Raw genomic sequence first — 24,652 nt, 5'->3', positions numbered from 1 at the left:
AGAAAGGTTCATTAGCATTATAAGGATACTTGTTTTTTCACAATGCCTTTTGGAATCCATAAGATTTTCATAAATGATAAAGGCTGTACTGCATGCCACAGCTGATTTTTCAAAATTTATATTAAATTATGTATTTAGGTGTGCACTGCACGAGCATGAATGTCAAACAGTACAAGTACTAACTTTTAAGAGGTATTTGATGCAGTGTCACTTCAAGCCATCACTAAAAAAGTATTTACAGTGCCTTAACTGAACCAAGATTTAATATTTATAACCACCTAGCAACAACAACACTTTTGAGTTGTTGTCTTTTTGAGGAGAAAYATCCAAAGACCACTTACTCAAAGAAATGTCAGGCTTGATTTGATTTRGCCTCTTTATTAATACTGTGAAAGAGGGACAGGGAGCACATTATTCAAACCTGCTGGTGTCTGCAAGCACCAGAAGAGACAGCAAAAGGGCACAAAGGGATTCTGAAAGACTCAAAACTTGGTCTGGAAATAGCAAAATGAGACATAACCTTGAAAAATGCTGGCTAATAACTTTGAGGACTTTTAATTCAAAGAGCAAGATACTGAGAAATCAGTAAGACCAAAAATGAAATCTAAGCATATGAAAACACTAGTTTACAAAACACCCAAATAGGTTAGGGAAAGTGAAGAAGAAACTGTTTTTTCACTCATTCTTTACAGATACAAAACTCTAATGGAATTTTTGTCAAAAACACCAAGGCAATCAAAGTTAGGAAGAAAGCAAAACGGAGAGAAAATAATTTAGTTCTTTGGTAAATGGACATGTGAAAAAGTAGCTAGAAGACAATGATTTAATTCTGCAGTGCTTTTGAAGATAAATTGTGCTTTTTACAGTGTCAAAATCAAATTTTTAGAAGTTTTCAATCAGAAGATCTGTCACAGCCAGAGTAGATCTCCAGTCACTTCATGTGCCAGAGGCACCAAGGCTGAAAACAAAGCACTTCCAATTTAAGGATGGACATTATGGCACATGTTCACCCAGAAACCAGAGGGTTGTCTTTATTTCTTTTTTTTCATTCAGCATGAAACAAAAGTCCATTTCCACACCTTTTGTGCTGAACTATATGAAAATACTGGGATCAGGAAAACATATCCCTGTAGCTGGAGAGGAACTGAATGAGTTTGCTTCCTCAGAGGCATTTGGTCCCAGCATGAACATTTGGGTCCCAACACAAACATTCCATTATTATGGAATCCCTTCACATAGAATCAGTTTATCCTGGGGCACACATCAACCCACACTGGGCTGCCWAAGGGCTGTGGGAAAAGAGCAAACCCTCTCAGACCAAGTGCCTTCCTGTCCCAGGTGACAACATCTGAACAATGTTGGAAATTACCTTTCAGAATTTTGGAGCACATTAAAATTCCATAACTGGCTCTATGGCCTCAAGAAGTCAGTTTTACTGTGCCTTCTTCTGAGCTCTGCAGCCACCCATCCCTAGTGTCCACACCATGGAGGGATTCCAAAGCCAGAAATCACCAGTTTGGTTACAAGCACCTGCTATTTCCCAAATTCAGGTTTATGAAACCAGCATATTGCTGTGCTCAAAGAAACCAGGACAGCTTCACAATGGGTTATTTTAATTATTGATTTTGTTCTGAGCTTCCTGCTCTGCCAGAGGCAACCCTAACCCAGTTCTCCCCTCTGAGTTAACTCGAGTCTTATGAATTCCCAGCAGTGCTTCCTCATGAGTGCACGGCCACGAGACACACAAACCGTAATTTTGTTTTACTGTTCTTCTATTTCAGTGCATTTGAACTGCCAAAAGGAAAACCTTGGCTATGTCTCTTGTGTAGAAATCCGGGGTGGTAAGTCTCATGAAGAGCAAGAGCAAACTCCTACCTGATAAAAATAAAAACAGTCATCAAAGTTAGCGAGTTTCCTGTGAAAGTTACTTTCAAGAGCTCCTACGGCATCTCCTGCAGCCTGATCCTTATTTCTTGCACAAATAAAACTCCAGGAACTGTCAATCAGAATTTTGTTTGAGATGAGACTGCCAGACTAGGCTCTAYACAGAAACAAAAACAGCAGCACCAWGGAAAGACTACAGACAGCTCTGAGYAGTYACCAACAAACCAAAACATTTCAGCTACACTTGTGCTGAATTTGCATTTTTGCAAACACAAAAACCTTTCTGATATTTAGGCAAAATTTGCTTATTTGCTGAAAATGGYATTCTCTGTGCCTCCTGGTGGTGTGTAATCTCTACAGAATAAGAATAACAGGACACTTGCATGCCCCAAGATGCACAAAACATTTCCTTTTCAAATATTTTCAGACACAAATCAAAGCTGCAGAAAACCACCAACAATAGCCAATCCTACCAATTCATCTGACATCAAAACATTTCCTTTTCAAATATTTTTATTCCTAAATCACAGCCATCAGCAATAGCCACGCCTTCCAATCATTTGACAYGGTATTTCACTACCAGTACTATGATGCTCACAAGTATTTCTTACCCATTTTTAAAATATTTATATACATATATATATATGTAGGTACACAAAATTTTAGAAATGGTTTCTTGATGCCACTTTTGGAGCAATGCTCCAAAAACCACAACAGCAGCATCAGCACCTGCAGGTTTATCTGCCACTGAATGGATCACTGGCTGCTCAAAAAGGCTGCTGCTGCCATGTGGGCTAAAATTCACTGARGAAGATGAAACTGAAGGGAGGAAATTCGTGCAACCCAGCTGTCCCAGGAATAAACTGACAGGCAAACGAGAAATCCAGAGTTTGTCACAAACTTAACAATTCCCAATAGATTTTTCTCAGCCATCTGTTTCACGTCAACCAACATCTGGCTGAGTTACAACAGACCTGTGCAAGTCGTGCAGAAATGAGATTTCTTTATCCATCAGGTCTGTTTCAGGTCAAGGAGCTGACATGAGAAATGGGTTTTTACAGGGAAAAAAACCTACAACATGACAACTAAATATCAGCAGTCCCTTGAATTTCAGCCCCAGCACCCAGGAGGGCACAGGGACCGATCTCACGCATTTTCTGCTGTGAGTGTGACAGTGAGTGAATGCTGAGCTGAGAAAGMACTGCCAGGAAATATCAGTATCTCMGTGCAGRGTGGGATTCTCAGGAGAAAACCTGCTTTTGCAGGCCAGGACAACTTCATGCTGCCCTAAACCAGAGAGTGCCAGAGTGAGATGCAGCACTGTGAACTGAAGGCCCTGGTGACAGCGAACCATGCATTTTTCATAGCACAGAACAAACATTTTATTTATAAAGTCAGCTCTTGCTGAAGAAACGAGGTGTGGTGCATTCCCTGCATCCCTGAATGAGCACAGACATTCTCTCAGCTAAACCATCTAAACCTCGGAGTAGCTGATGCTCAGTTCAGCCAGACATCTCTCTGCATGTTAATTCACATCCACACAGGTTTGTTGGCACGGAGTGCCCTCTGCTGATTCACAGCACCAGCACATCACACACACCCTGTTCTCTCAGCTCAAAATGTCATTCCTGTAAAGCTCAGGAACCACAAGACCMCAAGCTGTGACAAGGAAAATCAGAAATGGAAAAGCATCACTTCAGTCTGTAACTCTGCACCTGTCTCAGATGCAGTTTCTCATCTGATGCCTTGTGGAAAAGGATCATTTTGTTTTGGTTTGCTTTGCTTTGCTTTGCTTTGCTTTGTGGAGGCTGCTTATTGTTTTGTTTGGGAGTTGTCTGGATATTTTTTTTTTGGGGGGGAGGGGTCTTGTTGGTTTTTTCTTTGTTGTTTCTTTTTTGGGAATTTTTGTTTGGTTGGTTTTTGATTTGCTTGTTTTTAATCCATAACACCTAACAAGACTTACCTTTGGGACTAAGTCACTTGTAAAATCATAATTCTCAATTTTTAAAAAAGGCAAGTAGCTGGACCAAAATGAGAGAGATTATAGAGCCTACTTAGAAACTGTAACAGGGCTGACTTCATTAAAAATCCCTTCATTGATGAAAAATGCTGTTCAGGATCTCATATGTTCAGTTGGTTACTAGACTATCTGACAGATATTCTAAATGTAAAAAGATCTATAGGTTAGAAAATATAAATGCAGCAGGAAAAAAAATGGTGCAAAGCTACAACATTAAGACACACCAAAATGTCCTCCAAATATCTTTCAATATTTAATTTGAGTTCATCAGCTGTGGATGCCAACACGCCTTGGGAATTTCATTAAGAAAACKAATTCCATTTTAAGTGCTGCACAGCCAGACACGGTGGCTTGAAACATGAACTCTGATAAGGGAAGGAGCTAATTGGGAACAGCTTGTTTCTGCTGTATTATGGAAATAAAGTCCATCTTCMCTCTGCCACATTGGTCATGCAGTCTGTTAAATAGCTGTCACACTTGAAAAAAAGAATGAGAGAAACACCACTGAAGTGATTTRGAAAGTGAAATTGAGGATCTGTTCTGAATTTAAAACTGTATATAACTATTTGTTCCAATCAGCTCTGAAAATAATTAACTTCAGTCTCCTTCCTACTAGAATGAGATTTTTTTTTGGTTTCAGACACCAAAAAGCACCTTTAGAAAAAGCCTTAAGATATCTTATGAAGATTTATAGGGACTTTGTTTCCAAATACTCTTTGAAACTGGGCCTGATGTGGCTTTCAACATCTGAATTAAACAAGCCAACAAAGTGGATAAAATCAAGTTGAAAACTTTTCAGTATTTCTACAATTAGTCTTAGGAAAAAAGTCCTCCTTCCCTTATCAAGCAGATAAATGCGGCATAAATAAATTGCAACACAAGTAGATCTTCATTTAGCAAAAAGCCTTAAAAAGAAATCTGCCCATAGCATAACTGAGCAGACACACTGTTTCACAGCTGGAACACTGGGTTTGAGCATGACTTTGGGGTCACTAAAAACGTGAAACTTTACATAAAATTTTACAGACGTGAAACCCAGTATGCTCAGCCAGTTGTTCCTGTATTAAATGCACATTTCTCTAATTCTGTTTTCCTGTAGACATTAATCAGCTTCTCTAGGGAAACCAAAATCAGTTCTCCAATCAGATGCAATTGAAGCTTTCCTCCCAGCAGCCTCAATTAAGCAATCTAGGTGGGAATCTTTTCCTTGTCTYCTCAGGAACACACCTTGGAGTCTGGGAAAGCTGAGACTCTGGAAGATTTTTTTCCACTCAAATTTAATTAAGAAATGCATACTTTATTTACAATTCATTTTTCTTACTGCTTTCATCCTCATGTTACCATTAGGTCACAGCTTCCAGCCTTCCATTCAATCTTCCTGATCAATAAACACGCCTTACAAGACCTTGCTTTACAGTCYCCTTTGACAGAGATCACTTTGCAGATTTGATGTACATAATTGCTTCTTTTAAGCTGGTGTGATACAAATATCCATATTTTAATTTTAAAAGTCCTAATTAGAAAATTCGTTCAGTTGACACAGAAAAAAGGGAAGATGCCCTTCTGCCTACAGGGCAGGTCCAGGGAGACAAAACCAGTCCAGCTTTTCCTACACTCGTGCCAAAGACTGCTCTTCATTCCCAGACTGGAGGATATCCCTTCTGGGAGGCTGGGAGATGCTTTCTCCAGCCTGATAAACCTCAGATTCACTTTTGAAGCTACAAGTGAGTTGTGGCAATAACACAGCATCTTGTGGTGGGAATGTCTGCATCCTCATCTCCAGAAAAGAKTTAAAATAACATAGATCTGTGTTCCAGTAATGACACGTGAAACTATCAACGACCTGTAGTCATTTAAGTGCCTTTGAATTCACTTGGCTTCCCTTTCAAGACACCAGGTGCCCATCTTCTTCAAGGTTCAGGTGTTTTCTGTACAGTTCCCCATGTTCTTACTTAGAAATTGTCAGCAAAAAGAGGAAAAAACAAAAGACATRAGGCTATTTCACCTCACTTAAATTGATASTTACTGAGAGTCTCACAGTCTTTTCGTTCTCTGACTGCACTCTAATTGTGATATACAAAGAACAATGAAAGCAATTCTATCTAGTCATTCAAAAATCCATTTAAGTTGTTATGCTTTACACTAGAGACTGTGCCAGGAGATACTGCCCTTAGACTTGCCAGTGAAAAGCTTAAATAAATCATATTGCCTAGCTGCTCTGCATATATCATGGATATCACAGAAGAAACACCACTAAATTCTGTAAATTYGGATACAGCAGCCACTTATCCAGCTGCTAATTAAATCCCAATACAGCACGACCATCATATTTCTAATTCATGAACAAGACCACTGCAAACTGTGTTTTAATAAGCACAACAGTGATGAAAATGAATGGCACCCAAGAGGGCYGTAAAATTTCCTTCTGCAAGTCCACTGCAGATCAGTGTGTAACCTGGCAAAATCAGTGCAGATTTGGGGCACTGTGTGTATRGGATTAAATATTCACCTTCACGATGTTCAACAGACAGGGCTCACATTATCACTGTCCCCAGAGTTGACAATTATTTMTCCTGGTATGAAAGTGGTGCCAAACTTCAAGTGGGCATGACATGMACTCAGACACCTCCAGCTGGCACTGGAGGTATGAGAGGGATGAGAAGGAAAAAACTCCATCCTCTTGCAGAGAACTTCACTGAGATAATGATGTGGTGACAAGCTGCTGTCAAGATTTTGTTTAATGACCAGAGAGGGGATGATCCATGTTTCCCTCAGCATCCCATCCTGAAATATCCCCCAAGGACGGGCACSACACAGAGGGGGCCTTTTGGTGCTGAAGAAACAACTCAATTACACCCACATCAGGAATGTTTCAGGTRCAGCAGGCTGTGAAAGCAGCCAGCAACCTCAGCCAGCTGTGAGCACCATCCACAGCCTGCACTGAGACAGCACAGAGGGCAGAAGGAACAAATGTTTTTGCCATTTTTTACAATCAGGAAATTCCAGGAGGCATCCTGGCATTATCCCATAAAAATTCTGTTAGAAAAATGGGATCAGAGGATGCTCAGTTGGATTCATTGGGCAAACCGTTCATACAAAGAAACATTTCCTCACACAGATTTAGGATAACAGAGCAAACCAGCTCCATGGTTCTCTTGGACAAGGAACCTGCATTACGACTGAAAATACRGTAAATTTGTGTTTTAAAATGCAGAAAGTTTGCACAACTAATGAGCCTGCACAGAAGTGAAGTAAAGCTTGAATTAACAAGGAAAATTTGAYGATTAAACCCTGACAATAATTTACATGTTTTCACTGTTCAACATTTCTTTCTAGAGACTGTTACATGGTAAMGGTAAAAATTACCTGGAATATATGAACTTAGCTTTGCTTTTTAAAAAGACAAAAGCTGTCATTTTGGTGAGGAAAATAAAACCAATCAAAAGTTACAAATCTGCATATCTAAGGTAAGACCCTGAATCCTCTCTTGGGCAGCTAAGGAGAAGTTATCTCATTTTAAGTGGCATTTTTACAGATTTTACATCTGCCTACCAGTCCAGTGGGAGAACTGTTAGGAGATGATGACTTCTCAGACAGTTCTGCTTTTGCTTCTTAAATCTGGATTTATGAACCTAATTTCAGTTAGGTTATTGAAAAATCAATGGTGTTCAGGCAGCAATTTGCCTACCAAACACTACTTGCAGAGCTCTACTAATTTCCTCACTAAGGCTGATGAACCAGTATTTACACAAATGAAAAGAACATACTAATCTCTTTTCAAAGACCATGAAAAAGGCTGCCTAACAAGTGGAGGGAAAAGGAAAAAAAAATGTAGGGCAATAAATACAATTTTGAGTTTCTGTGAAGACATCACACGCAATATGAGCGAGACCAAAAATAATCTCACAATAGAACCTGGCATTAAAAAAGATTAGAGGAAAAAACCACATAACCCAATCAAGYTGGTAAAGCCTAATTAGCAGAGATCAACAAAATGCATTCTTTTCATTTTGTAGCACAAAGAGKCTGCATATATTACTTGTATTAAAAAGCATCTAAAATGAATTTAATTAACTACGAAAGGCTTGATTTTGCCTTTGGGTATAAGTAAAAACAGCGGCTGATTTTACAAGATGCACTGTGATGCCTGATTGTGTAGAAAAAGAAGAATTAAAACCTTCAAGTTTCATTGCTTCTCTGGGCTTGGCTAATTTTGTGGTCCAGAATTCAATTATATTTGGCCACAGTCATAAAGCTYGGTCAACATGTGAATTAAAACTCCCACATGGGACACAGCCCTTGGTGTATTTTCRAATCTACAACTTGGGAGCATTGCTTAGATTTCAACAAGCACAGGAACAGTGTCCATTTCCATGGAAAGCAGAGACAAATCACATGAGAAACCTGTGAGGAATGTGTTACAGACACAGCAAATGCACAAGGCTGAAGGCTTGGCCAGGTGACAGTGCTTATGTCTATTTTACAGTGCATTTATTTGCATTTATTTGTGCCAGTTATTGAATTGTAACTCTTCAATGATGTTAATACTTTCCCACAACTGTATAAACACAGAAGCAAAAAGGAAATAAAGGATTTAAAAATGAAYGAAATCAAAAGATGCAAAGGAAGGGCTAATGACTGTGGAATTATCTCCTCTCTTTACATCTTGCTTGGCAGGGAGATCTGTAACATAATTCTCTCCCTCCTCTCTTCTGGAAYTCCTACAGGCAGTGAAGCCTAAAAACTGTTTCAATCCAACCTGCAGGCTCTTAKCATGGCTTGGGAGCACTCAGCCAGCAGCTGGGATCTCTCTCCTTGGAGATTCTCAACACCTGACTGGGAAGAACCCCAAAAAGCAGTGATTTCTGGCAGCACTGTGGAATGCTCCCATGCTAGGATACAGTTTGCCCTGAAAAGGTGGACATCCTGACTGGCCATGTCAAGTGTTTCCCCTCGTGGCATGATCTCCTATCACTCTTGGGGAGATTTGAATGCTAAATCCTGTGAACAAACACAAAATTTGGCTTTAAGGATGATGCCAGAGGCACACAAAACCAAACAACGTGGATGTATCCATTAGTTCTAGCACAGAAATGGTAATTATGGACAGTGAGCAGAGCAAATCACTTTGAGAACACTGGGTTGCTTTATAACAATCAAGTAGAAAACATAATGGAAAACATGACAGGAGATCTTTTCTCTAATGCTTTTTTTAAACCTGTCAATRTGTTCTTTAACCTTTGATCAAACACCAACTGCTGACAAATATTTTGCCAATCATTACACAGTGGCTTTTCCTAAGCATATATCGAAACTCAGAGTTAATTTCCTTGGGTCTAACACACAAAGTTTCCTGTCTGTGGGAGTGCAGCACTGGTCTATATCAGGAAAGGAGAAAGGATGCTCTTTTGSAGAATGACTACTGAGAATACGTGGGCTTTTCAACAGCTTTGCCATAGCTGTTCTATTTCAGACCAYGAACAGATCGCTCAGATCTGCCTCCACAAGCCTGTCTGATACCCAGAGCCTTTTGCAGTTACTATTCTGCCACTCTGCATGTTAAGTTTCCCCACCAGCAAAACCAGACATAACCTCTCACATTTCTTTCCATCAGCATAATAACTGTCACTGCTTTAGGAAGCCCTTCCTGAGACACTTTCAGCTGCTTTGAGGTACCCCCAGGATCCTGAAATGGATTTCCAGACACCTTGGGCAGTGCCTATCAGAGCTGASCTGCACTGAAGAGTCACAGCTGCACTGCTCATAAACAAGAAAGGTTTTTGAGAGCTTTCAGCTAAGAGGTGAGACTTGAACTAAGGCATGAGCTAATAGGATGCACCTATAGAGTACAGACATAAAAGTGTCATAAATGCACATCATAATTTGTACTAGCACAGTAATTTGCTGGTAATTTCATTAACAACATACTTATTTTTTTTTCACCAACAAATTCAGATGCTGCACACTCAAACAGGTATTCTCCACTGCAGCAAGAGTGGAAAACAAGGAGAAGGGATATCACCACAATTTTCCCATTTACAGCAGCAACCCAAGAGTCTCTCTCACCTTGACATGGTGTATCAGGTGCTCAACTTCATTCACCTTGTAGGTCTCTATTCCCAGCTCCTTGGAGAGCCGCAGCAGACGATTCTGTGTTGGCCCCACGTAAGCCCCTCCAAGGTCCACATATTTAACTTGCTTATTCTGGTTTATCACACACCACACACAAAAGGGAAGAAAAAAAAAAAAAAAAAAAAAAAAAAAAAAAAAAAAAAAAAAAAAAAAAAGAAAAAAATTACGAAAGAGATAAGCCCTTGGTAAATAGCACATAAATTAAAAGAGCAATCCAGAGGATTAGAATGAAATTAAACACTCCCGAAGCATTTTGGCTGAGATTCCTCTCCCTGTGGAAAGCACATTCTTTGATAGAGCTCTGGTGTGGTGATTACTGAGTCCATAACCAGCRTGCTGGTCAGGATTTGGAATTCACAACCAGAATAGCTGGGCCATTGTCACTTTACAGCCTCAACAAGAGGAAAGAGCCTGGCAGGCAGGGASGGGACAGTCAGGGACACCTGTGCAGCTCCTGCTCCATCAGATCATTGCTCATCCACCAATGACCAGTTTAAAACACACTGTCCTAGAAGAGTGTGGGAGCTTGTCCCAAATCAAGACAGAGCAGAAGGGAAAGGAGTGAAGGGAGACATGGCAGACTGAGTTCCCAGCCATCCCCAACACTCCTCTACCCTACACCCCTCTGTCTGGGCCATGTTACAGCTCAGTCCAAGGCTCTTCACAGCATGGGTGGCCTCATGGGTGTTTTTTCCACAGAGATTTCTACAGTGTCTTTCCCTGGGAAATGATTTTGAAACTTTGCTCATCCTATTCTCCTTCTCAAATTGATGACTCCAGAACCTGCAGAGGACACAGAAATATTCTGCCCTTGCCATCATGCCAGTCTTTCCCTACTTTTATTGGCACAATATCAGGAAGTTTCCCACCTGCTAATAYTCCAGAAATTTTGCCCCATATGTACAGAATATACTGTAAATATGAATATGCAACCTATAAATTGGTTTGGGGATAATTACCCTTACGGTGAAAGTCCTTCCACCAACCCTGTCATTGGCTTCCAGCACCACCACATTCAAGCCTGACTCAGTCAGTAGCTTGGCTGCTGAGAGACCTAAAAGACAAAAAGAAAAGCAATTAAAGAATACTTCTGTGCATTGCGCAGTTTTTGTGACTTGGTATGTAAACACTCTCATAAGTGTCCATCCAAATCCTGAATTTTTGGATGAATTTTTTTCATTCAAACACAATGCCAGGGTGGTGAGGTGGTTGAATTAAAAACCAAACAAACAATTAATCAATAAATGGAACTGAAGCCACTGATTAAAACACTTTGTGGTCCAGTCTTACAACAAGTTCTGCACCACATGCTCAGGAATTCTGATGCATTACCTTTGCTAAGATGGTYATCCAGCCAGGCAGAGAACTTGCAAACTTTACTGTGTGTAAACTGAAAGCTGTCCTTCCCAACATTTCGACTTTTATAACCCCAACAAGAATACACACACACACACACACACAAAAGAGTTTTATTAGCACTGTCCTACATTTCAGAAAATTTCCTGACATCTGTTCCATGTTTCTGCTTTCCAGTTCTGAATATTTTAAAGTACTGTAGCAAAGTTTCCAGACAGTCAGGTCACAGGTTTYATCTCCAGAACAACACATGATCTGACTTAAGAAGAGACAGAATGTGCAGCTGTGTGGAGCAACAAGAATTTAAAATATGGGTAAGTCTACCTAAAAAAAATTGTTTTCTTCCTCATCCATTTTTAAAATATATTTTCTTTCCCTCTTGTGACTCATGGAGGTGAAACACACAAGTGAAGCAAGAGTAAAAACAGAGGAGGCAACAGCTCTTTAAAGTTCTGATGTCATAAATCCTCGCAGTTGCAGTGGGAAATATCAGTGTCAAGCCCTGCAGCGAGTGTGTCAAGCTGCTGTGGGAATGAAGGGATCTGGAAAGGGAAACAGAGGGAACACAGCCCACAATCTCTCAACTTCCTAAGATCATCTCCGCCTTTTAACTTCAGCACACAAACCGAGATTTAAATAAACCCAGGTGCTTACTTTGGACACATGTGACTTTTCAGTAGGACAAGAGTTACATTCTAGCAGGTTGTATCATCCTCCTGAACCAACAGGATGTGCTGAATARAGTTCATCGAGAGGCCAGGCTGGAAACCACACTCATACAGGGAAATTTATCCCTCCTTTCTGGCTCTCTGCCTCGTTACCATGAGAATGCAATCAGCTCCCTCTGTGTGTCCTGGTACATGCAGTTTTTGAGTTTTTATCCGAGCAGATTGTTCCAAGGAGAAGGCAGCAGCGGAAGAAATGGCAAAAAGCACTGGCAGGAAAAACAGATGGTCAAAGCTAAGAGGACAGGGCTGAATGGAATGAAAATGTARAAAAGGCTACAGAACATTCTGGTCACCAATGAGTAGATTGGGAGTAGGAGAACCCAGTCCTGTTCTCAGCCCTGTAGCAAAACTTCTGCACTGTGCTGGTTAAACCACTTTAGCTCTTTATTTCCCCACCTAAAAGAAAAAAAGAAAAAAAAAATGTAGACCTATCTATCTAAAGAATTTTCCATTTTCTGAAGAAAAGCTGCAGATGTTTCCATTAAAACATCATACTCTCCGGTTTTGGTTTTTTTCCCCCTATTTATCTTGGGTTTTCACCTAAGTGTTAGTGAGAAAACCAGTAATGAARCTGATAAAGGTCTTTCCATACTTCCTACTGAGGAAATCATATTGCAAAAACATCTGGCTGGATGAGTGGCCTTGACTACACTCAAAAACATTTGAAGACACCARGGAAGAACATATTACAGAAACAGCCATGGTATGTAAACATGGACAATCCTTTCAAACAAGTTGCAAAGAGAGATTGGCTCCTGGAGGATAAAGAGGCAACAAAACTCCTAAATACTTTATCTGTCAAAGGAAAAGATAAAAAATAAGATTGCTTCTCAAAAACGACAAATACTTCATCAGTTGGGAGAGGATCAATAGCAGTTATTAATAATTTACAGAACGAATGCATAAACTGAAGGCAGCTGTCACTGAAGGTTTCTGCTGGCTTATCACACTAACAGGTATTGAGWAATCAATTAATAGCATTCAGTTACCAACACTGATTAAGGGATATGAGATTTGACTTTCTTTATTAAAATCTAATGAATAAACATTTCAGTACAGCAGGGAACAAAGGCAGTTTATTCCCAGGAGCTGAACCAACAGAGAAGTTTGTGAAAGGATAACTCTGGACTCAACCGAAACGCAGCTGATTCACATCCCAGGCAGCACCTCCCTGTTCCCTCCTGCACCTTTCATCCACCTGATTGCACYTTCCCACTCTTTATTCCCTGCTGTTTATTTGGGGCATTGCCACCTTTCCCTGTTGCATCCACAGATTGACCTGTGAGAGATTGAGTTTGCTCTTTCCTGATGCAGAAACAAAAAACCAAAACAGCGCTGAGGGAAGGATCAGGCTCATTGATTTCTCACTGCTCCTTCCATACCCATCCTCCAGCAGATCAGATCTCTGCAGGAGGAAGGGTGTGTCCTTGGGGCTTGGAAGATGCACTCTGCAGGGTTCCCAAACTAAGCATCAGTTCAAGGGCTAGGGGTCCACCCTTTCACCCACATCACAGCTCTCTTCTGGTCACAGGTTTGCTGCAGGAATCATCACAAACAAGTAACAGGAAAAAGATGGAAGAAGCAAAAGCAGAGGCTCAGGAGGGTCAGAGAGCACAGCAAAGGAGCAGAGGAGGTCTCTTAGCATTCACAGTGCTGAGGGTGAGTCCAGGCTGCTGGTGACAGCACATTCCAGTGCAAGTGTCAGGTGGAATGTTGCTGTTTTTGGTATCTCACACATTTGGAATCACAGCAGTGCCACATCACTCCACACCTGTGCCCTGGAGCTGGACCCAAAGCCCCAAAAGGGCTCTTGGACTGTCACTATAACAACAGTGAGGGGACTGGGACAAAGTGGTACAAGGAGAGTTACAACACCAGGAATAGCAACAAACGCATGATAAAATAGAAATGAACACTGGCACATGAATACTGGGGCACAAGATTGACATTTGTTTTCCAGAAACCAAAAGCCACTGCAAGAAACCCTCACAGGCCACAACCTCTTTTCTAGGCAAGAGTCAGAGTGGCCTCTCTGTGCCCCAATTGCTGCAAACAGAGCACACACAAWACCTGTGAAGCAAAGYCTGGGAAAATCAGTCACACGTGATGYAAGGTSTCCTCTCGAGAAGTTTAATCCTTCACAAGTTTCACATTCCAGCACCTCCCCCGGCTTACCTGCCACCCTCCTGCACATCACTAACAAAAGGCAGACCTTTGATATTCCCCTATTCCTCACAAGTAAGGCAAACAGCCACACTGAAACGTGGAAATCATCCCAAAACGTGACTGGTGCTATTATCACTCCTTTTTCATGCACAGTGTTTTGTCACTCAGTGGCAGCTTTCCCTCCTCCCCAGGAGCACATCAACAGAATCAGATCTGAATTGCAATCAAAGGGCTTGGCCACTTTTCCCACCACTTCACAGAACACAGAAACTGGGTCCAGCTTGCAGTGCAGGTCAGCTTTCTCCAAGGGGCCACAGAGAGCCATATATATTAGAAAAACACCCAACAAAATCTATATCTATATATTTATATATAGATATATACAGATATGGCAGAAATCATACAGTCAAACAGCCTCACCTGCAGCTCTGCCCAAAGAACTGACAGGCAGACAATTAAAGCAAACAACAAAGAAGCAAAGATGATTATTTGAAGCCCCAGAGTGAAAATACCACGGTGTTTAGAGGATGCTTAACCGGGCAAGCCTCCATCTGTTACCATGGCAACCCGGTACCCAACCGCAGCCACCCAGAGATCCTGGTGGGAGATTGCCTCCCCCACAATCTTATAACGYAAGTTCAAGTCACGAAAATCATTTATTTCCCCATCGTGCAGCACTCTGCATTCACACAGATTGGACTCAAATGTAATCATCACAGTAATTATTTCATCTTCARTTCCAACTTCTTTCTTTCTTGTTTGATGTCTCTGTACCTACTAAACACCTTAAATTGCAACATTTCACTAAATAGCCTTCATTACAACCTCATTTCCTAACATCAACAGTTTTCTTATCCTGAGAGAACAACTAATTTAAATTTTTAAATTTTTTAAAACAGAAAATCTTAAATATCCATGCTAGGGCAAAATCCAAATCATAGAGTCATTAAGATTGGAAATATCTCCAAGATCACAGAGTCCAACCTGTATTATATACTTTAATATATGGATATATATTTGGATTATATATACTTGCATTACATATGCTTGGATTATATACAATAAAAATATTAAAATATATTTAATGTATATAGATTTGGATTGAAAAATGTGAGAAGAGTCACATTTTTCATCTGACCCCATGTGCAATGTAACCCTACGATCAAATATATTTGATATATCTAAAGAGTATTTTTAAACATATTTTCTTAAAAAAAATATTGAGACTTAATAACATATTCTAATTCTTCCTGAAATCAGCAATTTCACTGAAATACCCTTTAATCTTAGCATTTCAACAAAAATTCCACTAGAAAGGACATGACTGGATGTTGCATCTCTGAAGGCGCTCCTGTTTGACTTTCTCTGTATTACTCATTACTTTATCATGTTCCCCCACATTTATTATCTCCCTTCCACGAAAAAAATTGCTTCTCTCATTTATATAATTATAAAAATAATCTACAAATTCTAAATTTTAATTCACATGAGGAGCAAAGAAAGTTCTAATCCATAGGCATTCAATTAATAGCTTCTAAAATGGCTGGTAAAAAAAATCTGTTCACCTTATAACCTTTCAAAACTTCTCCATTTGACTAAAATTTTACATTTATCAGGAAGAAATGCTGCCACCATACTTGTGCTATATTAACTTGCAGGTATCACCGCAGAAATTCCTTCCATTCATGAAACTTGCCAAAATTTTCCTCCCTGTATTTATTTTGACTCAAAAGGTATGTTTGAAAAAGGATTTTTTTTTCTTGGTGTCAACCTGTTCAGCCACATCTGAATCACTGAATCTGCAGAGATGTCAGGTCTTTGGCTATCACTAAGACTGATAGCAAAAAAAGGAAACTTATCATAATTGATTATATACAGACAAGTAAGAGCTCAGGGTCACTAACACAGGAGAACTCAAGTATTTTTAAACAATTTTTATTCAATTGTTCAACCGATGGATGTCCACAGATATTTAACACATTGAAGATGTTATTTTAATAATCTCAGGGTTTGTATTCTTCTTCTTCTTAATCTTAAGTCTCATTTGGACCAGAGAGACCATGAACTTAATTTCTTTTCTTAATTTCAGTGATGAGTCTCAAAAAAAGATGAAAAGCCCAAGCCCAAATAAACAAATGAAAAAAAAACCAAAAAAAAACCACCTGAAATATCTGAAATGTTAAGAAAAAAGGATGAAATCTGTCAAAACCTACAAAAAGTGACAGAAGCTAGTATTGCTCTGGGATTATATGGGAAATACAACTTTCCTCACGATTAGGTGTCTTCATATCACTCATAATCCTGACCCACCATCTTTGATGCTCAAGAATACTTGCAAAATACAGCAAATAAATGTTTGRGCCAAAACTGTTGCACTGTACCCAAAAAAATGAAATCCATCTGTCAACACTGCAGAAGGACATTTGGGGAGAACAACATGCAGTGAACGAGGCCAGTAAGCAGAAACTCAGAGGAATATGGCCCAAGCAGAAGAGGTAAATTGTGGGGAAAATCCTCCCTCGATCAGGAATTTAGTTTCTAGCATGTAAAAATTATATCAGCTAGTGGAAGAATGTGGTTTGCTGTTGCTTAGACTTAATYGCTCTAAAATCCAAATAAAACAGTTCCTTGTTTATACTCAGGGTTCTCTGACCTCCTCCTAACAAAATCCCCACAACATCCTGAAATTCAGYGCCATCAGCACCATTTACAGTTTCCGTGTCACTGTGACCCTGGAGGGATGGAGGGCAGAGAAGAGACCTCACCCACAGCTGAGCTGCCATTTTTGCACCAGTGGGATTTCTCCTCCATCCTCCACAGGTTCTTTATTGCATTGCTGGGCTGGAAACTGCAATTTAATAGCACTGGTCTTGTTTGGGCTCTAATGAACACAATCTGATTACTGCTCTGCCACTGAGCGATTGGACCTGGCACTGGTCACCTTTACCTCTGTCACTCATCGTTAGCCAGCTCAAATGTTTTAATTGAAATAATGCCTTGAGACAACAATGCCTGTAAGGCCTGTAAGGCATTACAGGTAAGGATTGTAAATAAAATAAAAACTGAGACAACAACAGCAGCAAAGAGGCAAAAACAGCGTTGGTGCAGGGTGAGTTAAGGTGGTATGGGATTATTTTGTAATGTCCCCCMAATTATGGAAACATCAAGGAACTTGGTCCTTGTGAAGAAAACTGTGCTTAATGTGAAGGTAACCTTTCAACTTCTCTAATTTTGGCCATCTTAACAATGGGGCTTGAGATACCTGAGTCAATCTCATGGGAGTAATATACAAAAATTATAGTTCAGAAAACAATGGTAGAGCTGAGCCTCTAAAAATTGTCACTCTTGGTCATGCCTCACCTTCATGTGCCAAATAGTGCAGTGAAAACTACCAAGCAATTCTTTTTTGAGTCAAGTATTTTGGACATGAGGGGAGATACTCTGTCTTCCTAAACTGTATCRCTGTTCTGCAATTAATGCCATTAAAATGAGTGTCACTCACCTGGAACATTAGGGAACTAAGGAAAACAATGAAATTACAGGTTCAGAAACCCCAATGAGCAAAAAGAGACATTGTCAACCTGACTATCTGCTTAAAATGTACATTTACTTAAAATATTTGTACAAAGAACCTAACATTTCTGCCTAGAATACAGCACTCTATGAGCAAATATAATTTATTTCTGTCGTCATTTCATTGTCTAGCCAAGGCAATGAGTTTTTCTGTCTGAGCTCTAATTCTGTCATCTTGTCACCAAGGTCAGCATGATCATCCCCATGAGTTAATGAGGACTTAATGGGAGCGTAAACTCTAGTCCCAGCTTTCTGTGATCTCCCTGCAAGGGACACTGGAGGATCCATTGCACATGGGATTATTTATTAAGGGAGTATTTATTAAGCAGAATTCTTAAAACCAACATTACAGCCAGTCAGCCAGCAYTTGTCCCAGACACTGCAGCTGGTTCAGGGACACAGAGCCTGGGCAGATATGAGAGAGATGGCCAAACCTGTGGGGTGTTAACCTCAATCCCTCAATCCCTGCCAAGCTTGGGATAAAAACAACTTGTGGGTTTGGGTGGAAACCCAATGCTTTTGGTACCATGGTGCCCAGGTTTAAGAACTGAAGGCAGAGCTGTTCTGCCCAAGGCTTCCYTCRTTTCCACTTMACTTTYRCATCYRAMGTTCCYCATGAAACTTCATATTGACAAAACYGGGCCCTSCAGCTTTTCAAAGGTTGARTATTTCTAATGTCAATCATTTACTGTGTTCTCTTCATTTTATGAGCTTGCCATATTTTACACAAGCAGCAGAACAGCCATTCAGTGCTCACCTCACACTTCAAACGCAACTCAGAAATCTCCTTCTAGGCTCCAGTCAGGTAAAATACCCAAACACATTCTGCATGTCCTGTTACAGCTCCAGGATATACTAAAGTTAAGAATAATAATACAATTATCGTTTTTTTCTCCTGTATTATCACATGCCTTCAATCCCAGGGCCTCCTTTAGTTTAGCYCATCCCTTTCTGCTAGTTTACAATCTAGGTTGCCTCAAAACACAATAGACAGAGGGAAAAAAAAAAGGGCAGAGAGGACTGAAAGTGCTACAACAAACTGATCATAGCAGTGGATCAAATAAAGCTGARCACAGGGAACTGGCTGAGGGTCTACACAGGCAGTTTCCTAAAARCATCCTTTTAGGCACTACTACTATGAAGAGAAATACAAGCAAATAAAATGCCAGCCAGATTTACTCTGAAGAATAGTTTTGCCTTCCATACACAGCAAAGTGGGAAAACAAAAGGCCAGGCTGCATCTGGAAAATCTTGGAAAATTATGCAACAGTTGCCTCAGTAGAGAAATGCTTATTTGTTTTGCCAAATCTTGCTTGTTCTCAAGCAAAGATTTTTTTTTGTTTTAGTCCTCTGAGGAAAGTAAATGCTCAAAAAACACAATCAACTAGAAGAAGTGAACTTAAAAAATAAACAGACTATAATTCTTACATCTTGACAGTAAAGAATAAGATGCAATTTCCCAGATTTCTCAGTATCTGAGAACATCACAGGTGTTCACTTAGAGGAGGCCAGGCTGGGCAACAGCACAGCCCAGCAGAGCCCTCATGCCCTCATTCCATGGCTATCCATTTTGTTTCCTGTTTGAACTGATYTTCAGCCAATGATTTTCCCCCAAATAGCACACAATAATTATGGATTTATACTGAGCACCTCTCAATGTCACTTCCACACAGCCACACCCCTGTGACTCTTTGGAAACTCCAGTCATCATCATGGCCACATATACAAGGTGTGCACACACACACACACACAGAGACTAAAGTGCAAAACCCACAAGAATTTGTGAACATTTTACCAATTTAACAACTGAAAAACTAAGATGAACCCTGCTGAGAGCCCAAACCATTCCATGGCTGAGATTATACATGTCATTCAGAGAAGCCCAAAAGAGAGACCCTAAATAATAAGACTTGTAAGTAACTTCCTTACATCCATCCCTAAGTGCAGGCATGAGGAAGTTTGAGCCAAACAGTTCACAAAAACATCACTTGTATGAAAGAAAAAAGCTGCCAATAGAATTGTACCATTCTGATAGATAGTGCAGGGGCAAAAAATGGTGAAGGAAGCATAGAAGAAAAGATTATAATCYAAAGTGGAAAAGCAAAACATTTACACTCTTTCCTTTTCTCATTTGTGCTCATTATTTATCACAATTCACTGATTCAGCTTCTGGCCAAGCTGCCTCATAAAAAATTAACTCACTTTGGAACAAAAGAGGTSTCTTGCTCCAATATTTGATATATTCAAACACACATTTATCACTCAAGAAAAAAAAAAGAGGTCAGTTTATACTCATCTATCCTTGTAATCCAGGTAATCATGGTGCACAGTTTGAAGCTGCTGTTTGATCAGCTGCTGCTGTGTGCAGCCAACTGAACAGACTGAATTCAATGTTTTATAGTGAATTACACCATCAAGACAAAGACCAGCTGGCTGGGGGGCAGGAGCTGCAGAGGCAGCTTTCCTCCCCACCCTCCTCACTTCCAGCTGTGTGGAAACTGAAAAATGTGAAGTTGAAAACTGCAAAGAAATATCTGTAAGATGAGCAGGTGAAAGATGAATCAAAACTTCAAGGAACTTTGCAACCACTGAAACATGAAGTGCTGACAGAAACCAGGTTGCCACCACAACTTAAACTTTGTCACTGCAAGATGCCCGAGACTCTGAAGAGACACAGCCAGCCTCTCCAGTGGTAAAAATCAGTGTATCTATGATGTATTTTGCCATATGGGCCTGTTTCTAGAAGCTCCCCACAAGTTCTCAAACCTTCTAGACTGGAYCATCCCTTCTTCCAGGGATGGTTCTCACTTTGCATTCCCCCATCCTGTCTCCTGCCCTCCTCTCCTCTACACAAACACACAAACCCTGAGCCCTGAGTCCTTGGGCTCTCCATCCCCTCCATCCCCAGTTCTGCTGCTGCTCCTGATGCCACTAAAAACCCACAAAGTCCACMCAGTTGAGCCCTGTGGGGCTGTGGGTAATGCAGGAACTGAAGCCTGCTCTTCCTGATGCCTCAGGATTTTTAGTTTATATATTTTCATGCATCTGTATTCTTGCACTTCTCTAGTACAGCACTAAAATTACCCTTCTCCCATCTTTAGAAAAAACAATCCCTCTCTGAGCCTGAATCCAAGGACACCTCACTGCCTCAGAGCCCCAAAATATGGAAACAACAGCGAGTTGGGGGGGAGCAAGTCTGGGGTGGTTGAGATCATCACCTGAAAGAATCATTGAGGAATTGAGGCCCAAAATGTTAATAAGACAGAACTTATAAAAGGCGAGGATCTCATGACTCAATGTCCATTTTTGGGTGTAGTGTCAGGAGGAGGCTTTGTCTGCCCTAATGTACCAGGGGGCCTTTCAGGCCTGTATTAAAGTTGTCTGTTCTCATTTTCTTAAGTTTGTCTGGCCTCTGTTTCAGGTGAGCCTGATTTTTAAGGCAACATTCCCATAAATAATATTGTCACTGTTTCTCGACCAGGCGAATGCAACTCCTCTGTGGTTTGCCAGGCACCTTTCAGCACCTCTTTTATTACCAACATATCCACAACTCAGGGTCTCCCCAAATGAGACACTGGTGACCATTCTTTTTCTTCCCTTTCAGCACTCCACCTCCAAACCAAATAAGGGTTCATGGGAAAAAAAAAAAAAACCAGTTTTCCAAGTGACTTTATACTGACTTTTCTTTTAAGCAAGCTGTTTGAACAGAAAACTGACAGGACAGAGAAAGTTGTGCMAAATGCAAGAGCATGGGTGGAATATTTAAAAGAATGCTAGGCATTCGTAGTTTGAATACCAATGGCCTGTGGTGCACCCTCCCTGACCACTGAAAACAGAAAAAAAATATTAAACAAGAATTACACAGCTTTACAAAATTATGAACCTTAGACATAAATCAGTACACAAGGAAAAGAAAGCAAATTAATTAGATGAATGATCACATTTTGACCATCATGTATGGCAGCAATAATAATATCTGACATAAGCTTACAAGGATGAAATRGGTTATCAGGCCAGCAGCAAAATCATGTTAAGTTCAAAAATGCTATATAAAAATTAAATTATTGACATTTTAATGAGATGAATGTTATTTCCTCAAGAAACCAAAGCCTGGCTGAAGCTCTGGAGTCCTCACCACAACAAAAACATGGAGCTATTGTAGAAGGTCCAGAGGAGGCCTCCAAAGATCATCCAAGGGATGGAACACCTTTCCTGTGAGAAAAGGCTGAGAGAATGTGGGTTGTTCACCCTGGAGAAGAGAAGAGTCTGGGAAGACTTCATAACATCTTCSAGTACCTAAAGGGGGATTATTAGAAATATAGGGATAAAATTCTTTGTAGGGTCTGTCACGGTAAGACAAGGGGTAATGATTTTAGAGTAAATGAGGCTAGATTCAGATCACATATAAAGAAAGAAATTTGTTACAATGATGGTGGTCAAATGCTGGAACAGGTTGGACAGGAGAGGTGGTGGACACATTCAAGGCCAGGTTGGACAGGGCTCTGAGCAACCTGATCTAGTTGAAGATGTCCCAGCTCACTGCAGGGCAGTGGGACTCGGTGACCTTCAGAGGGCCCTTCCAGCCCAAACTGTTCTATGACYACAGCTCCTCAGGAGAAATCCCTGAGWGCCTTGTAAGTACATCAAGACACATTTCTCAGCAAAGGAAATCCAAAGAAAGGGCTTCAACACCCTGGGGTCCTGCTCAGCAAACTTTTATAACCATGATAAACTTCACTGCTGTGACAGTGCACTCTGTGAAATAAATGCTACAGAGCARAGATGGGCAAAGGGGCAGTGAGACAACATGGCTTTTTACTATGAAATAACTATTTAATTACAGTTGTCACTTGTGGGAAACGTGCCAAAAAACCCCCAGATTGTTTACACAGAGAATAGTAACTTCTGGAGAAGAAAAGCCTTCTCAATTGATTAAACTAAGTGTTAAGGACTAATTAATTGTCATTGGCTGCTGTGTAAGATGAGTAAATACAGAGGAAACTCTTGGCTGGAGTTTTATTATTTATATTATTTAAATTATTATTCATACTATTATTATTTATAATAATACAAGCAGCACTGGAACTTCACCTCTGGGACCATCAGGGCTGTGTAAGCCCACATTGCTCAGGCAGTGCAAACATGAACACTTCACTTTTTGGCAGAGCTCTCCAGTTTTTGATAAGGCTACATACACTCAGTTGATAACAGTACCTCCACTAGTCAACAGTATCCTTGTCAACACATTCCTAAGATCATCTCAGACATCTCATCCTGAACACTCCAGGATGGAGCCAGAGCAGTGGGCTGCTCTCACAGCCACTGGCACCACAGGTAACAGAATTTAACCCAGACTTGTGTCGACCAGTGAGCCCAACTTGTGCCACTGTGGTGTCTGACATTGTGCAACTCGCTGGAGACTGATGCTGTGGTCACTCACTGCAGTGGGGGAAGCACAATGAATTGTGTTCCTTCAGAATTACTCCTGTACTTGATGGTGCCAAGGGGTAAAAGGAGCAAATCAAAATTTACAAGTAAGCAGAATGCGATCTTTTGGCAATCTCTTGCTGCTACAAGAAAATTAAAGAAAGAAAAGCAGGCAAGGACAAAATGGAGTGGATGGACACAGAGGACACAGGTGCTCATCTGTGGTCAAGATGACCAAGTAAATATTTTTAACTGTGTCTCTGTGGAAGGAGGAAGAACACAAAACTGAAACACTTACTCTTTTCATGTCACTACCTTTGATCAGGAAAAATTAAAGTTTCCCAAGACAAGTTGGCAGTGCGGAAATCAGATGTGCAGGTAAAACTGGTATCCTGAATTCTCAGAATCAATACTATACTACATGGAAGGAATCCATACTATCCATACTATTTGCATGAAAGGGCTTTATTTAGACCAGTATTGCCTTATGATGGATGAACATCAGGGGCTGGAGCTCCAAAGGTGAGATCCTACAGCACATCTTCCCAACTGCCTTACCTTTTTTCCCCCTTTTTTTAGTGGTTTTGCACTTTGCTGAACACACACAATGAATTTTTCCCTRAAACACCCTTTCATAACGGTTAAATAAGCTAATGGAAAAGCTTCCCTTAATGATGCATTACCCTGAGCCGGGTGAGATGAGATGGCTCCTGCAGGTAGACTGGAAAGCTTCTTATCAAATCAACTCTCAGACCAATTAGGAGGTCTCAGACAGTGAATTACAAGTGCTGTCCCTGCTGCCTAGGCTACCAAACTATTTCACAACATTATGCAGCTGCATTCTGTTCTGTCCCTTGTGCATTACAAAGTTGTTGGTTTTTTTCTGTGAAATGTCTGGAAGTCAAATGCAGGTTCCATCAAACTGCCTYATATGGGTTTGCAATGACTGTGAGAGTGGTTGAGTGCAAAGAAAAACTCCCAAAAATCAGATAGAGACAGGTGACTGAAAATATAAACCAAGAGCTTCATGATGTCAACTGACTGGGAAATCTCCTGGATTCCCTTGAGAATGCCAGAGAGGGAGACATTCCCTGGAGAGGCTCAGAGTCCTCCCACAGCCAGATCCATTCTGGTTCATCACACACAGYTGTTTCATCCATGCCCACATTTTGGGTTGGTGTGGGGTTTTTCCTTCTCCAAACGGGCATCTAGCATAGAACTCCCAGACTAGTAATGTTCTCCAAAAACAGTGTCTTGTTTGGCAAACGATCTTCTCAAAGGAAGAGCATTGAAACACTGTATTTTACTACTGCAAATAGAAACAAGTATCTACTGAACATTGTACATTTCATCTATAGTTTCCTTA

At 40.5% G+C, this 24,652-nt stretch overlaps 1 protein-coding gene across 1 annotated transcript in view; it reads right to left on the bottom strand.

The window, feature by feature from the left end:
* LOC130584568 (amine oxidase [flavin-containing] B-like) overlaps positions 1 to 24,652 on the bottom strand; it is a 49,098-nt gene that overhangs the window by 20,469 nt on the left and 3,977 nt on the right. Inside the window, exons 2-3 of the mRNA XM_057384632.1 lie at positions 10,996 to 11,090; positions 9,971 to 10,108 (exon numbers count right to left, since the gene is read on the bottom strand). Coding sequence (XP_057240615.1) covers positions 9,971 to 10,108; positions 10,996 to 11,090 — 233 coding nt within the window. The remainder of the gene's footprint in view (positions 1 to 9,970; positions 10,109 to 10,995; positions 11,091 to 24,652) is intronic.

This window comes from Malurus melanocephalus, unplaced genomic scaffold, assembly GCF_030028575.1.
Source record: "Malurus melanocephalus ecotype Western Australia unplaced genomic scaffold, MMel_1.1 scaffold_725, whole genome shotgun sequence".
NCBI lineage: Eukaryota > Metazoa > Chordata > Aves > Passeriformes > Maluridae > Malurus > Malurus melanocephalus.
Note: the sequence above shows the minus strand (reverse complement) of the source record. Positions and strands in the feature narration are given on the sequence as shown.